The 14,542-nt window shown below is 39.5% G+C and overlaps 2 protein-coding genes across 2 annotated transcripts in view; both read right to left on the bottom strand.

Annotated features, from left to right (window-relative positions):
* Positions 1–5,444, bottom strand: part of FBXO34 (F-box protein 34) — a 134,311-nt gene extending 128,867 nt beyond the window's left edge. Inside the window, exon 1 of the mRNA XM_059182165.1 lies at positions 5,426–5,444. The gene's annotated coding sequence lies outside the window, so the exon portion shown is untranslated. The remainder of the gene's footprint in view (positions 1–5,425) is intronic.
* Positions 5,445–11,094: 5,650 nt separating this feature from the next.
* On the bottom strand, positions 11,095–14,542 carry LOC131836599 (mitotic checkpoint serine/threonine-protein kinase BUB1-like). Its single transcript, XM_059182159.1, is given in 2 exon segments — positions 11,095–12,453; positions 12,456–14,542. Coding segments are annotated over 2 exon segments (3,252 nt in total). The 5' UTR covers positions 14,491–14,542; the 3' UTR covers positions 11,095–11,236.

The following is a 14,542-nucleotide window of genomic DNA, read 5'->3' as shown; positions in this document are numbered from 1 at the left end:
GGCTCCAGTCATCAGTAATCTGTGCTCAGTTCACTGAGAGCCTCAACAAATGATTGTTTCCACTGCAGCAGATCTCTGCTCTTTTGGGGTTCCACATGTGATATGGGAGTCCTAGCTGAGGTTGGGAAGCTTGTGCCAGTATGCTTCCCAGATACCTGACACGGCTCCCTTTTGAGCTTGCCCCCCTTCAAAGGGCTTCACCATGCAGCAGAGTTTGAGTCTCACACAGCTTCTCACCACCACCCTCATGAAATCTCCAGGAGAAGCCTCTCCCCGTCTCTTGCTTCTGTAAGGCATCACACTCCCTTTCTCCAACTCCAATGCAACTCAGTGAGTTTAGGCTTATGGAAAACAAAAGCCAGGGAAAATTGTACAAGTTAATTCTGCTTTCCTTCCTGTCCAAAGTCTCCCCTGAAGGGATAGAATGCAGAGCCCTTTACTTGCTTGAATGGAAAAATGGAAAAGAGAAAATATTAATTAATAGTATACAATAATACTCAGGCACATTAATATAGCTAAGAAAAATTAGGAGGTAGATAGAAGTAGAAAGATAGGTAATATTCTCATTTTTCATTATGGGTCTTCAAGCCACATTAAACTTGAGAAATCCAGAATTAAACATTTAAATGTGTTATTAAAGTAAATAAGTAAATAAGGCAGCCACTAGAAGACATTTAGAAATATGAAAATATAAGCAATAAAATCCAGAGGTAGAAGGGTAGTTGGTTCATAACAAATTAATCTTTCATAACAGAATATCGATAGATCCTATGTAGACTTGATAAGACATGAAATATGATAAACTAAAAGCAGAAGCTATTAACAAGAGTGATTCCTAGGAAATGAATTAGGGACTCTGGTGGAGAGGGTAGAGTTGGGGAGAGGAGGGAGACTTTTTAAGTCTTTAAAGACATTTTAAGCTTTTTTATTCTAACTTCTTTATTATGTGCATGCAATTCTTTTCTAACAAAAAAAAAACAGATTAATTAAAAATAAAGACATGAAGCTATTTTAAACACACTGTCTCATTAATATTTATGATGTATTTAATAAAGAGCTCACACATTAAAATTTGCCTATGGACACTAGGCCTTTATTTTAAAAATTTGCTGGTTAATTCCTTCTCATATTATAAACACCTGCTAAAAGTAATCCACACTATAAAACAAATCTTGTTTTTATATGGATGCACAAATAGTTTACCCAAAAAGAAACACTTGGAAAACAACTGGAAGGAAAAACACTAATAAAAATTAACAAGAGAACAAAGCAGTATTAATGAGTACACAGGCTCTCAAAAGAAGAAATCATCCAAACATTTCATTATCAGAGTCACAAAAAAATCATCCAGTAAAACTATTTCTAATAATCTATTCTAGCACTGTTAAATTAAACGACAGTTCCTATCTATACTCTCAATCAATATAAATTACATTATATATTTAGTCACAAAATCTCATGTGTATGTATAACACATACACATCGGTCCTGAATATGAGAAAGTTTATACTGAGTCACTAAGAAATTGGACTTCGCACAGGTATCAGAGTACAAATTCCTTCAGGAACTGGGAAAATTCCTTTATTCCTAGCTCTCATTTTTAAAAAATATTTACTTACCCAAGGGATGCTAGTTATTGTCCAGAGAAATTTATCATCAGTTCCCTTTTAGATCACAAATTTCCATCTAACATATTAATTACAAACATTTTGCCACTCCATTGTTTTTCCTTTTGACTTTGTCTTCTTTTGTACAAATGTTTCTCACTTTACATAGACAGTATTTGAATTTTTCTATCTTGTCAAAAACAATTTCCTTTAATGTTTCTGTAATTTCCAAATTCTTGAAGCCTTTGTTACTTAGTAAGCACCGCCATCTGGGATTCTCTCCTAAGAAATAATCAGAAACTGGGTCACCCTGGGTGGCTGAGTCAATTAAGCGAGTCCAACTCCTTTTTTTTTTTTTTTTAAGATTTTATTTATTTATTTGACAGACAGAGATCACAAATAGGCAGAGAGGTAGGCAGAGAGAGAAGGGGAAGCAGGCTCCCCTTCCAAATGCGGGGCTCGATCTCAGGACTCTGGGATCATGACCTGAGCCAAAGGCAGAGGCTTTAACCCACTGAGCCACCCAGGCACCCCACAAGTCCAACTCTTGATTTTAACTGGGGTCAGGATTGAGCCCCATGCAGGACTCTGTGCTCAGGAGGGAGTCTGCTGGAGATTCTCTCTCTTCTTCTTCCTCTGTCCCTCCCCCTCCCCTGCACTCTTTCTCCCTTTCTCAAATAAATATATATATATATATATATATATATATATATTTTTTTTTTTTTTTCCTAAAGATCCCTTTCACACTGAAAGAGATCACACTCAGAAGGAGGTAGCAGTGGGGCCCACCTAGGTGGCTCAGTTGGCCAGAGGCTTACCTCTGACTCTTGGTTTCAGCTCAGGTCATGATCTCAGAGTTGGGAGATCAAGCCCCTCATTGAGCCCTGGACTGAGCTCTGTGTCAGGCTCCACAGTCAGCTAGGAGTCTGCTTGAGAGTCTGTCCCTCTGCCCCTTCCCCCCACAAAATGAATAGAATCTTCAAAAACAAAAAAAAGAAGGAGGTGCCACTAGTGGGAAATGACAGATGGTGATGTAAATATATACATTTTGCTTTAACAGGTATTTTTACTTCCTTCAGTTTTTAAAAATAATTTTTAAAAATTATGTTGCTCTTTCTCCCATTGTAAAGACGAGGCAAATAAAGAAAAAATGTTGAGATATAAAAGAAAAGCTTGAACAACACTTGACATTTTAAAAGGTGTTAATTGAAAGATTATGTATAATAGGGAAATTAAAAATAGCTTAGCTAGCTAATAAGAAGAGAATGATTAATTTGATATTTATAACGTATATAAAATATAATACATTATTCAGCAAGCATTTTCTTTTAAAGAAAGATGTGGGGTTTTTAAGATAGATGTGTTTTTTAAAAATAACTGAAGATTTTAACATTAAATTAGATCTTTAAGGACATATAATTAGATTGAACTATTTGCAGGAATTTTTAAGCTATAATTTATTGTACAAAAACTATCAATACAATATGGTAGGAATTAAAATACAAGAAAGCTCCACCCAATCTCACCACATTGCACAGTTCCACCCAGGATTTGTCAAAATATGTATGTAACTTTTAAATAATTGCAATCTGTCAACTCTGTATTTATATATTTTTACAGATAATTTTGCAGGTGTGTGCTTAAATTTTACAGAAAATTATGAGAAGGGGTTTCAATCACTTTGAAATGAGTTCAGAGCAGCATAAAAAATGAAGTCTTGTCACTTTATATAGAACATCTGCATAATAAAAATGTCAATCAATATTTCTTACATTTCTGCTATGTTTTCTAAGACTAGTTCTGAGGGAAGAATCAACAGCCTTTAATGATCGGTGAAAGAAAGCAGCCATAAGTGGAGGAGAAAAAACATCTGAATGAGTTTGACTTTCTTTAAATTTCAAAATGGACTTAGGGGGTTGGGGGGGATATGCTGCTCCAAAGCTTACAGTGCTGTGGATTGAGGAAAATCTTACCCACTTTACCACAAGTAAGACTGATTGGGAAACAGCTTCAATGCTTGTTTTCTAGAAAGCTCTATCAGTTTATAGTTGTCACCAATTAACAGTAAATTTTCCCATTTTCACTTTTTTTTTTTTTAGATTTTATTTATTTATTTGACAGAGATCACAAGTAGGCAGAGAGGCAGGCAGGCTCCCCACTGAGCAGAGAGCTTGATGTGGGGCTCAATCCCAGGACCTTGGAATCATGACCTGAGCCGAAGGCAGAGGCTTTTACCCACTGAGCCACCCAGGTGCCCCCATTTTCACTAACTTTTGACAGCATTATCTCTTTGCTCTTCATTTCTCAATACTTTAATCAGATATGCACATAGTTTCTGTTGGAAGATCCAAGGATATTGTTATTATATTTGTCAAATCCTTTAATCTATCTTAAAATTCCATGAGGAAAGTATTGTTATCAAAGGGAAGCTGAGGAAGAAGTAAATCTCTTGACCGAGGCCATATGTAGCCTTGTACCTATGGATTGAAAAAGTGGCAGAACCGGAATTTAAACCCATGTCTCTATGAGGCCAAAGCCCACTCTCTTTTTACCACTATCCTATTCTCATTGTGGTAGCCTGTTAATCCAAGGCTTGGTTTACAGGGACTCTGGAGCCACTAAACATTAAAAGTTTATTAGGCATATAAAATAAAAGCATCTTTAAAACAAGGGAAAGCAGGGGCCCCTGGGTAGCTTAGTTGGTTAAGCATCCAACTCTTGATTTCAGCTCAGGTCCTAATAACGGGTCCTACGAGTGAACCCTGCATCAGGCTCCACGCTCACTGGGGCGTCTGCTTGAGGATTCTCTTTCCCACTCCCTCTGTCCCATCCTCCTGCTGGTGCATGCTCGCTCTCTCTCTCTTTCTCTCTCTCATTCTGTCTCAAATGAATCTTTAAAAATTAAAAATAAAACACGCAAAAGCAGAACAAATTTCTGAAAAGGAGAATCTTTTATCAGCAATTCCTTCATCTTTTGATTCCAAAGGAAAGTTTAGAGCTCCTTTTACCTTCCTTTAGCTTTAACTGTTCAGGAAAATTGATTAATTAATGAATTAAGTTACACACACACACACACACACACACACACACACACACACACACATTTCCTGCTTTGCCAGAAACCGGGCTGGTCCAGAGAACTCAGAAATGCCCACAGGATTCTGTCCTACTGCTAACTTTCCCCTTTGTGGGCAGCTAATGGTAATTACCATTTTAAAGTGTTCACTGTGCCAGCTGCAATTTAAGTAGGGTATTTCCTTAAATTCTTACCACCTTATGAAATAGATTTTTTTAAAAAGGTCATTTATTTATTTGAGAGAGCAAGAGAGAGAATGAGCAGGGTGGGGAGAGAGAGGCAGAGGGAGAAGCGGACTCCCCACTAAACAGGGAGCCAGATGCAGGACTCAGTCCCCAGACCCTGGGATCATGACATGAGCTAAAGGCAGACGCTTAACAGACCGAGTTCCCCAGGCGCCCCTGAAATAGATGTTTTGATGTTTAATGAAGTCTAAAAATAGAAATTGAGTAGCTCCAGGACTAGAACCCAGGTTGGTTAGACTCTACAACTGCTTTCCACTGTTTACATTTCAAATTTTTCTGGAATCAATGAATAATTCCTCTTGCTCCTTTTTGGTAATCCAATTTCAAGATTTTAAGACTTCATTTTCAGATGTCCCTAGATGAAGTCCATCAGATGAAGACCACCAGGAACACACTCGTTAAAGTTGGGGCTATTTACCTGCTGCTGCAAGACAGAGAGCATAAGGCCTCTCCAGGACCTTGGATGTCTGGGCATCAGAGACTTGAAAGGGACTTACCTCAAAGTTGGAGCCTGTGCCGAAGGATTCTGAAAAGGGCCTGGGACAAGTGGGGATCGGCTCTGAAATGGTGATGTCATGAAGCAGGAGCAGTTTAGCAACTGAGGTTTCTCTGCAGTTTTTGTTCTGGAGGCAACAGGAACAGAGCAGAACAACAGATATCACTGATAAAGGGGAGGGGGGAAGAAAAGAAAAGAAAAGTCAGTAATCATTCCAAAGGACAGAGTCTGTATAGCCAGAGGAGAAACATTGTTTACATGGCCTTGGCCTTACATTGGAAACATTTTAGAAGTTCTCCTAGGAATATTCTACTCTGATTACCTGTTTCCTTGGAAACTGCAGTTGAAGAACCTCTTATCTGAAGCTCTTGGTTAGAAATGGATTCTGTTTCCCTGTATTAAAGTAACCCACAGGACTCAGATCTTCTGAGTAGGAATGAGACATTCCATTGTCACTGATATTTCAAATGGCAATGTTTCTCATAACGATGATAGCATTTCCCAACAGAGAGGTAATGCAAGCCACACAGGTGATTTAAAGTTTTCTAATAGCCACATTAAAAGAAAAAAAAAAGTGAAATTCATTTTAGTAATGAGTTTTAACTCAATATATCCACAATTTGTCTAAAATATTTAAACACAGAATATAAATAAATATTATATTATATATTTTATTTTTTTGGTAACATGGCTCCCAAATCCAGTACAGTGGATCTCAATTTGGACTTAGATTTTCATGGGAAAGCTTGATCTGTATTTAGAGATCATAAAATCTAGAGTTGCAAAGTATATCCACCTACCCAGGTTGTTACAAATATACCTAAAAGCTTCCCAACAACTGAATCAAATTTAAACTACTGGAGATTAAGTAAAATTAAAAAAATTTGTCCTTAGTCACCATAGGTACATTTCAGGTGCTCAGTAGCCACAGGTGGTTGGTGGCAACCACTTTGGACAGCTCAGGTGTATGTATGCTTTTAGAGAATACATTTTCTCATCACCAAGCCCTTGACAATAACTAACAAAAGCAGATTTTACAGGTTCACCATTATCCTTAGTTCTTTTTTTCTCCTATTTGTAGAGGCCTCTTTTAGGCAACGAATTTGAACAATGGAGTCCTGAATAAAGTAGAAGTCAGCCCCAACACCCCCAGCCCCACACCCCCACAGTGTCCCCCCTCTGCCGCCACCCACCCCCATGACCACTGGGCTGAATCCAAACAGGCCCATTGGGGGGCAGTCCTAGCTGACCAATGGTCTACTTACACCAGACACAGGTACCAAAAAAGAAAAATTCCAAAGGTTCCCATACCCCCCCCCACCTCTTGACAGTGTCAACTTTGCTATCCTGCCTGCTGCTTCCTTAAGGTATTTTCAATAAACTTCCATCTCCTTTTGTTCTGCCTTGGGTGAATTCTTTCTCCTTCTGTGCTGCTGGCCTCCACTCCACCGTGTTGGAATGGAGTAGCTCCAGACCTAGGTTTGCCCTACATTTGGTGGCCCCCATCCAATCAGGAGACCCCACACTAATCCCTTCTTTTTTGTATTCACAAATGCTCTGCCACACTAAAGGAACTCAATTTTCTTAGATTCCAGTTTTTCTTTTCTGCTGCAGGGCAGGCTAGGTCACCTTAAATTTAATCTCAGGGCTCCTGATCAGCCCTGTTCCCTCCCCTTTGCAGGGATTCCCTCATCGTTGTTAACTAGGAGCATTATCTCTTACTTCTTCCAAGTGCGTCCCTAAGAGCATAAAGGAATTATGAAGTTTTTCAAAGCTCTTCCTGAAATTAGATGCCATTACAAGTAAGATACACTTTAGGTTCTTTGGGACAGAAATGATTAAAAGTGCCTTGAGTCAGCATTGAAGGGTTTTGCCAGACTGTGGGCAGCCCTCCTATCTACTTCCATCTCTGCAGATAGGGCCTCAGAGATCAGACATTTGTGTAACTCATGATGACTTAATGGGGGAAAAGTATACCCACATTCATGTTCCAGTTCTGTCCTTGGCTAGTTATGAAACATTGGTAAATAATTTTAATCAGCAGGTTTTCTGAGGTATACTCTGATATTTGCTTCAATGTTGCATGAACATCTTTTGTTTTCAGAATACAAGAAACCAAAGAGAAACACTGGTAAGATCATTTTGAGAGGCAGCCTGGTATTCTAGAAAGAGCATAAACATTGAGGTCAGAGGTGTAGATTCAAATCTGTCAAGTAATCAAGGCATGAAGAAGTGCTATCCCTTTAACATGGCTCAGCAGTATGGCTTTCAAGGGGACTTGGAGTCAAAAACCAGATAGGAGCAGTCCTGCTGAGTCTGCAATTCTCTGTTTCTTTAGGTCAGAATTCAATTAATATGTATTAGATTTATCCTGAAGAAGTTTTGTATAAAGTTACATTGTATATAGTATGTGTGCACCAGGCAATAGACTCAAAATGCAAACCTAAGGATTTTTACAGTCACTGTAGGGAACATTCTGACATCATTTCATGTCCCCACTTAAACCATAAGAAAATGTCATCAGAGTCAATACAAATGTTCTTTGCAGGGCACTTGGCTCCGACAGTTTAGTGACCGACTCTTGGTTTATGCTCAAGTCATGATCTCAGGGTCATGAGATGGAGCCTGAAACAGGCTCTGCACTGAGCTTGGAGCCTGCTTAAGATCTTCTCTTCTCTCCTCTCTCTCTCTCTCTCTCTTTCTTCCCACTGCCCCTCCCCCCACCATGTGCCCCCACTCTCATGTTTGCTCACTCTCTTAAAAACAAAAATGCTCTTTGCATGCTCATTGAAATGATTGCGATGACTTGGCTTACAGCACCATATTTGCTACTTTACTGAGCAATTTTATTGACCATAAAACTTGAATATTTTATTTTTAAACAATTTTATGATTACCAAACAATTTAGGTTCATTGTAGAAAAATTAGGAAATTGTGTAACCAAAAATAGGAAATGAGAACTACCTCTTATTATACCCTCTAGATCTAAGAATTATTGGAATTCTGACATTTCCTTTTCCCTTTGTCCACTTTCTCTGAGTGACCCAGGGCAGGTAACCTTAAGGGGCATCACTTACCTGTCTGTAGCTCAGTTTCCTAACCCTAGCTACCTCCTAAGGTTCTTGTGAGGACTAAATGGGTAAAACTCTTTCAAAACAGTGACTGCCACTATAATTATAGATATTTTACTTTCCAAAACTGGATTAAAACTATATAGTTTTGGATTCTGCTTTTTTAAAAAAAAACTTTTTGTTATTTTAACAGTACTTTCCCATATTTTTTTTTTTTAAGGCCTCATTGATAAAACTATTGCTCACGGTAGCAGCAGAATCCTCTTCTTGGAAAAATGGTTTTGAGATTTTTATGGAGGACAGTTCACCAGTATCTAATTGAGATAGTATTCATTAAAGAAAAATGTTTACTATAAAATATTAAAGAACTTCTAGGGGCCCTTGGGTGGTTCAGTCAGTTGAGCATCTGACTTTTGATCTCAGCTCAGGTCATGATCTCAGGGTCGTGAGTTTGGGCCCCACGTTGGGCTCTGAGCTGAGTGTGAAGACTACCTAAATAAATAATAATAATATAACATAAAAGAACTACTATGATTTAAAAGACTGAAAATAGCACAATGTTCAGAGGTTACTAGTATACATTAAAATAATAACTAAATAATAAAGTAACTAAAACCTCACTAATTTTAGTTTAGTCATTAATAGCAGGCCTTCACTAAGCAGTTCTGGTTAGCTGATTAAGTGATTGCTTAGCTAAAAAAGGTGATTAGTGCCGACTGGGATCTCCCTAGCTCCTCTGGATTTGATACGAGGTATTTATTTATAAGATCACCGTTGGAAGAATGATTTGAGGGCAAGAACTGTATCTTACTCATTTATGATGTCCCCAGTGCTTAAATAGTTCTTACAGCTCAATGACTGTTGAACTAAATTCTACAAAAAGATTTAAAAGATTTAAAAGTTAGGTAACCATTGGTGGCTTCTATAACAGATGTTTTTAAAGGTAAATAAATAAATACAAATTAATACTACAGTTTGGTTAATTGTAGGTCATTGAGCTCATCCCCGCCATCTTCCCTATTAAAGGTGGTGTATCTGCCAAACTGAGAAAGTACTTTGAGACAGAAAAATGATGCAAGCCGCTCCGTACTGTTTAGAAACTTTCATCCAGGGAAACTTACAGACAGGAGGGAAATCCAGTAGACAAATGATCCACTCAGCCTCCTCTGCCCTATTCTCTGCCCAGTCCTGACCTTAATCACCAGGGCGTGGTGGTGAGGTCACAGGGTAGTTCTCTAAAGTGGCACCATCTGAGAACCGGTCATGGTCTCAGGGTGATGAGATTGAGCCTCCTGATGGGCTTCCTGCTCAGTGGAGAGACTGCTAGAGATTCTCTCCCTCTCCCTTTGTCCATCCCCATCCCTGTTCTCTCTCAAAATAAATAAATAAATCTCTAAAAAACAAAACAAAACAAAACATATATCTCCCAAAGATCCTATATCAGAACATAATTAGTAATTTTGGGAAAATAGTGTATACAGACTATGTTATTTCTAAACATCCTTTCCTTTCTTGCTTTCTCTTTCTCTTGCCAATCAAAAAATACTTTAACAACAACAGCAGATTTTATCTATACAGAGCTTTACAGTTTTCAGAACATTTTCACATGTATTATTTCCATGTCATCTTAAACACAACTCTATCAAGTGTGTATGTAAGTAGACATGATCACTCCCATGGTTTGTATATGGGAAGACAAAGCTTCAGAACCATGAAGGTTCAGGTGTGATTTGGCTAAAGATAAACATTTCCTATACCTCATCACAGGAAATTACAGGGCTTTCTCCCGGGGTATCTACATTTGCTAAAAATTTTGAGAATAACATAACACTTTAATATTAAAATAAATTCCATATAGAATTCACATTTTATGGAGAAAAATACATCAATATGATTTTTAAGGAAAAACATAAGTTTGACTAACTTTAGAATGAGATGGACCATGCTGGGCTGCTGTCTCAGGCCACTGAAGATACCACCAACACTTCTCTACACTTAGATCTGTGCAAAGGAAAACATTTAAGAAATACAGCTGGAAAAAAAAAAAGAGAGAAATACAGATGAGACTGCAGACATGAAGCAGAGGTGAGTTGTCCCACTGATATCTGCCCAAATTCACAAACCACTGAATCAAGAGCAAGTAAAATGGATATTGTTTGATGCTACAAACATTAGGATAGTTTGTTGCACAGCAGTAGATAACTGATATAATCCCCCTTGTATATTTTCATTCATGATATTATTTGTGTCTCTTTTTTGGATCCATCTTACTAACATTTTATTTATTTTAATTTTTTTTAAAGATTTTATTTATTTATTTGACAGGCAGATATTACAAGTAGGCAGAGAGCTAGGCAGAGAGAGAGAGGGGGAATCAGGCTCCCTGCTGAGCAGATAGCCTAATGTGGGGCTGAATCCCAGGACCCTGGGATCATGACCTGAGCCACCCAGGCGCCCCTCTATTATAATTTTTATAAAGAACCAAGTTTTAACTGTGTTGATTTTTTTTTAACAGTGTTGATTTTCTTAATGTATCTTTGCTTTCTATTTCATTGTTTTCTTATTTTTCTTTAACTATTTCTTTCTATATTCTTTTATTAAACTTCATTTTTTTATTTTTTTATTTTTTGTGGACTTTATTTTTAAGAAACATTTACATAAACAAGAAATATGGAAAACCTCAAGGATCAGAGTGAGCAGGCCAGCATTTACGAAGTGATTTTTAAGGAATGTCCGTATTTTATTTTCGAGAACGCTTATATTCTAAGAGCAGTATGATCAGCCTGTTACGTAGGGTCTTAATCTTGTTTGTATAGTGTTGTTGAAATATTTTCTTCAGTTTTTGTCTTAACAAATCCAAAGACGGAAGATAATGACAATCGGGAATATTCAACATGATGTGAAAGAACTCACTCCACATGTCCAGATGAGGCAGCCTCCTAAAAAGACCTTCCGGCTTCCAGACGCCTCCTTCATTTCTCACTTTCATGTAAGTGCCGAAAAGCATGCAGTACACTGTTGCAGCAACTCCGAAGTAGTCAATCTGGTAGTTCCATGGCTTGTTGCTGAGCATCTCGATACACTGAAAACCAGAGGTCTCATACTTTGCTGTAAATGTAGTTCCTTTAGGAAAAAGTTTCATGTCTATACTCTGACCCAGGTCAATCAGCGCCAAGCCAGCAGATACATCATTGTCATCACCATCCTGTTCCAAAAATCTGTTTCCCAGTATGAAATTGTCGGGCTTAATGTCTCCGTGAATTATCTCACAGTCGTGCACTTGCTGAATCATGCAGAGCATTCTGATCGCGAAGGACAGGACCAGAGCTTGTGACACTTTTTCTGGGGTGTTTTTATAGAGGTTAATAGCATTTAGCAACGTGCCATAGCTGTAGAGATCCCCTACTAATACACTGCCGTTCTGGAAGAAGTGGGCGGAATAGAATTTGATGAACATGTGTCGCATGCTTGGCTTCAGTCTCTCCATCAGCTGGGTCCCGATGTAGAACTCCCAGGGGTTGGCGGGCTTTTGGACCTTTAAAACGAATTTCTGTTTATTTTTGATATCATTCACCTCTCCATGGGTAACTTCATAGACCTGGGCAAAGGCCCCTTCTCCAAGAAGGTGATCGACATAGACCAGCAAGGAACCCAGTTGAAACTCAGTCTTGGGCTTGATGGCTGGAAGTTTACACTGCCATTCATAAGTATTTGGATAGGATCTCACTGGCTTAGAAAGCCCAGATAAAAGTTTGAGAATCAACGTATCATCCCATGGATTCTCAACAGTCAAGTTTGAAGCGTTGACATTCTCAAATGAACTAGTCTGCGTCCATTCTGCTTGATGCCCGGCACCAGCGCCGGGTGGATCTTCTGTGACGGTGAGGTTAGTGTCTGTGAGTTTACAAGCCTCAAGGCTCTGTGCCACCTCACTGGCCAGCACACCACCTGCTGCAGCTGGCTCCCACAGAGCAAGGATGCTGAAGATATGTCTGCAGGGAATGCTGGTTCTGGGGTTTTCTCTTGAATTGAGCTGAACTTTCTGTCTTTTGAGGGTTCTCCCATGTTTTCTTCACAAGAATCCAGAGTCACATGGACGTACTCTTTTGCAACCACATTTTCTTTATCCTCCAGAGAAGGCCCTGTGTCCGTGGGTGGTTTGTGGAAAGGTGTGGATGCAAGCTGTGCGGCAGCCGTGAAGTGTCCTGGGCTCTTCGGACTGGGCGCCAGGGTTCTATTGCAGCGGACACCCCAGACGGTTGAGTCATCCAAAAACTCTTCAGCGTGAGGTACTTCATTGGGTTTTGAAGGAAATCTGCTTACAGAGCGTTCTCCAAACGTCCTGGCTCCTGCAGGTTTATTTTTAGGCTGTGGTAATCCATAATTTTCTTTGTTTCCATCTTCGAACACAGGAAAAGTAGATGTCAAAGAAGAGATGATCTTATTGACTCCCCAAGCCCCAGAAGACCTTGCATTTTTTTGAAACTGGGCCTCAAAAGCATCTTCATTTTGGTCTAGAGATGGCCATTCATCTTTGTCATCAGAAATATCAGGAAGTGTAGGAGCCTGAAACATATTCATGATGAAACCTAATGCTTCCTTTGTGTGCACAGTGGGTGACGGCTGCACCCTGGATGGGGTCGCCTGAACCATTCCCAACGACGTGTTTGGAGTTGTGTGAAAAAAGCCTGTGTTAACAACCTTATGTGTTTCAGATCCTTCTTTTATCTCGGCTTCACTCTGTGGCTTGAATTCATGAGTACTTTTAGTCACACATCTGTCATCTTTTCTGGTCACTGCAAACATGGAGTCTGTGTCTGACTGGGCTGCCAAAGGACCAGGAGGAGATACACTCTGACTGATGGCCGGGGACACCAAAGTGGCAGTGATAGCATTTGCCATAGGAGGAACAACAGGAGTTGTCTCTCTGGGTTTCTCTCCCATGTTCTTTGAGGTCTGATGATTGATAGCTGGAAGAGACAGGGCTCTCAGGTCCTCCTGGGAGCTTACACTTGGTCCCATACATGCTGGATTAAACTCAGACCTTTCCTGGAAAACAGGCAAGTTCTCCTGGGATGTCTCCACCACCTGATGCAACTTCTTATGCAGTTCATCCATCTTCTGTTTTAATAGTTGTTCTTCAAAAGCATTTGCTTCTTTTCTTTTCATATAACGTCTATCTTCATTCACCCACTGTTCATGCTTTCTCCGTTGATTGTATTTCTGGGCTCTCAGCTCTTCAAAGGAAAACTCTGATTCTCCGCGAATAAGCTTCTCCTTGCAATACATGACAACCTGCTGAATGTCAGCTCTAGCTGCTGAAGATGCTTGTGCAGAATATTCTGATTTAGAAATCACGATCACCCTTTGTTCCTTTTTTGACTCTTTATCACCAACTGTAGATACTACCCCAGAAACTTCTGAACCCTGATTCTTAGACATGCAAGCTGAGTTATTTCCTGGATTTGATTTTGAAGTCATCATTTGGTTTAAAATCTGAGCATTATGGAGAGGTTCTGAAGTCCTAGCTTGAGTTGGCAAATGCGTTTCAGTGAGGCGTGCCTGGAATAACCTGTAGTGTTGTTGCAGCAGCTCTCTTGGTTCGGCCTGGTTTTGAAGTCCTCTCCGAAGAACAGCGCTGGCATGCTGCAGCTCTCCCTGGCCTTCCAGATGCCCTGCCCAGGCTACGTAGAGAGGAGATGACAAGGTTCCAATCCCGTGGTTGTAAAGAAACTCAAAGAACTGATGAAGATCACTGTTGTACTGAGCAAATTTTAAACAGTAATTTATGAATCTTGGGTCATTGTGGTATTTCTTCTTATCCAAAAACTCCTTCATTAAATGTTCTAATAAAGTTGTCAAGTATTCCTTATTTTCAGGAAAGTTCTCTTCTACCCACTGCATGTAACTTTCCCATTCACCAACTGGGTCATCGCCCTTGTAGCTCTGCATATGGGCTTCAAACATTTGAAAGACATTTTCCGGGTTATCCATGGCGAGAGGACGCAGGCCAGCAACCGCCCACCCGAGTCGCCGGCGAGGAGCT

The sequence above is a fragment of the Mustela lutreola genome, chromosome 7 (genome assembly GCF_030435805.1).
Source record: "Mustela lutreola isolate mMusLut2 chromosome 7, mMusLut2.pri, whole genome shotgun sequence".
In the NCBI taxonomy this organism is placed as follows: domain Eukaryota; kingdom Metazoa; phylum Chordata; class Mammalia; order Carnivora; family Mustelidae; genus Mustela; species Mustela lutreola.
This window is presented reverse-complemented; position numbering and strand designations above follow the sequence as displayed.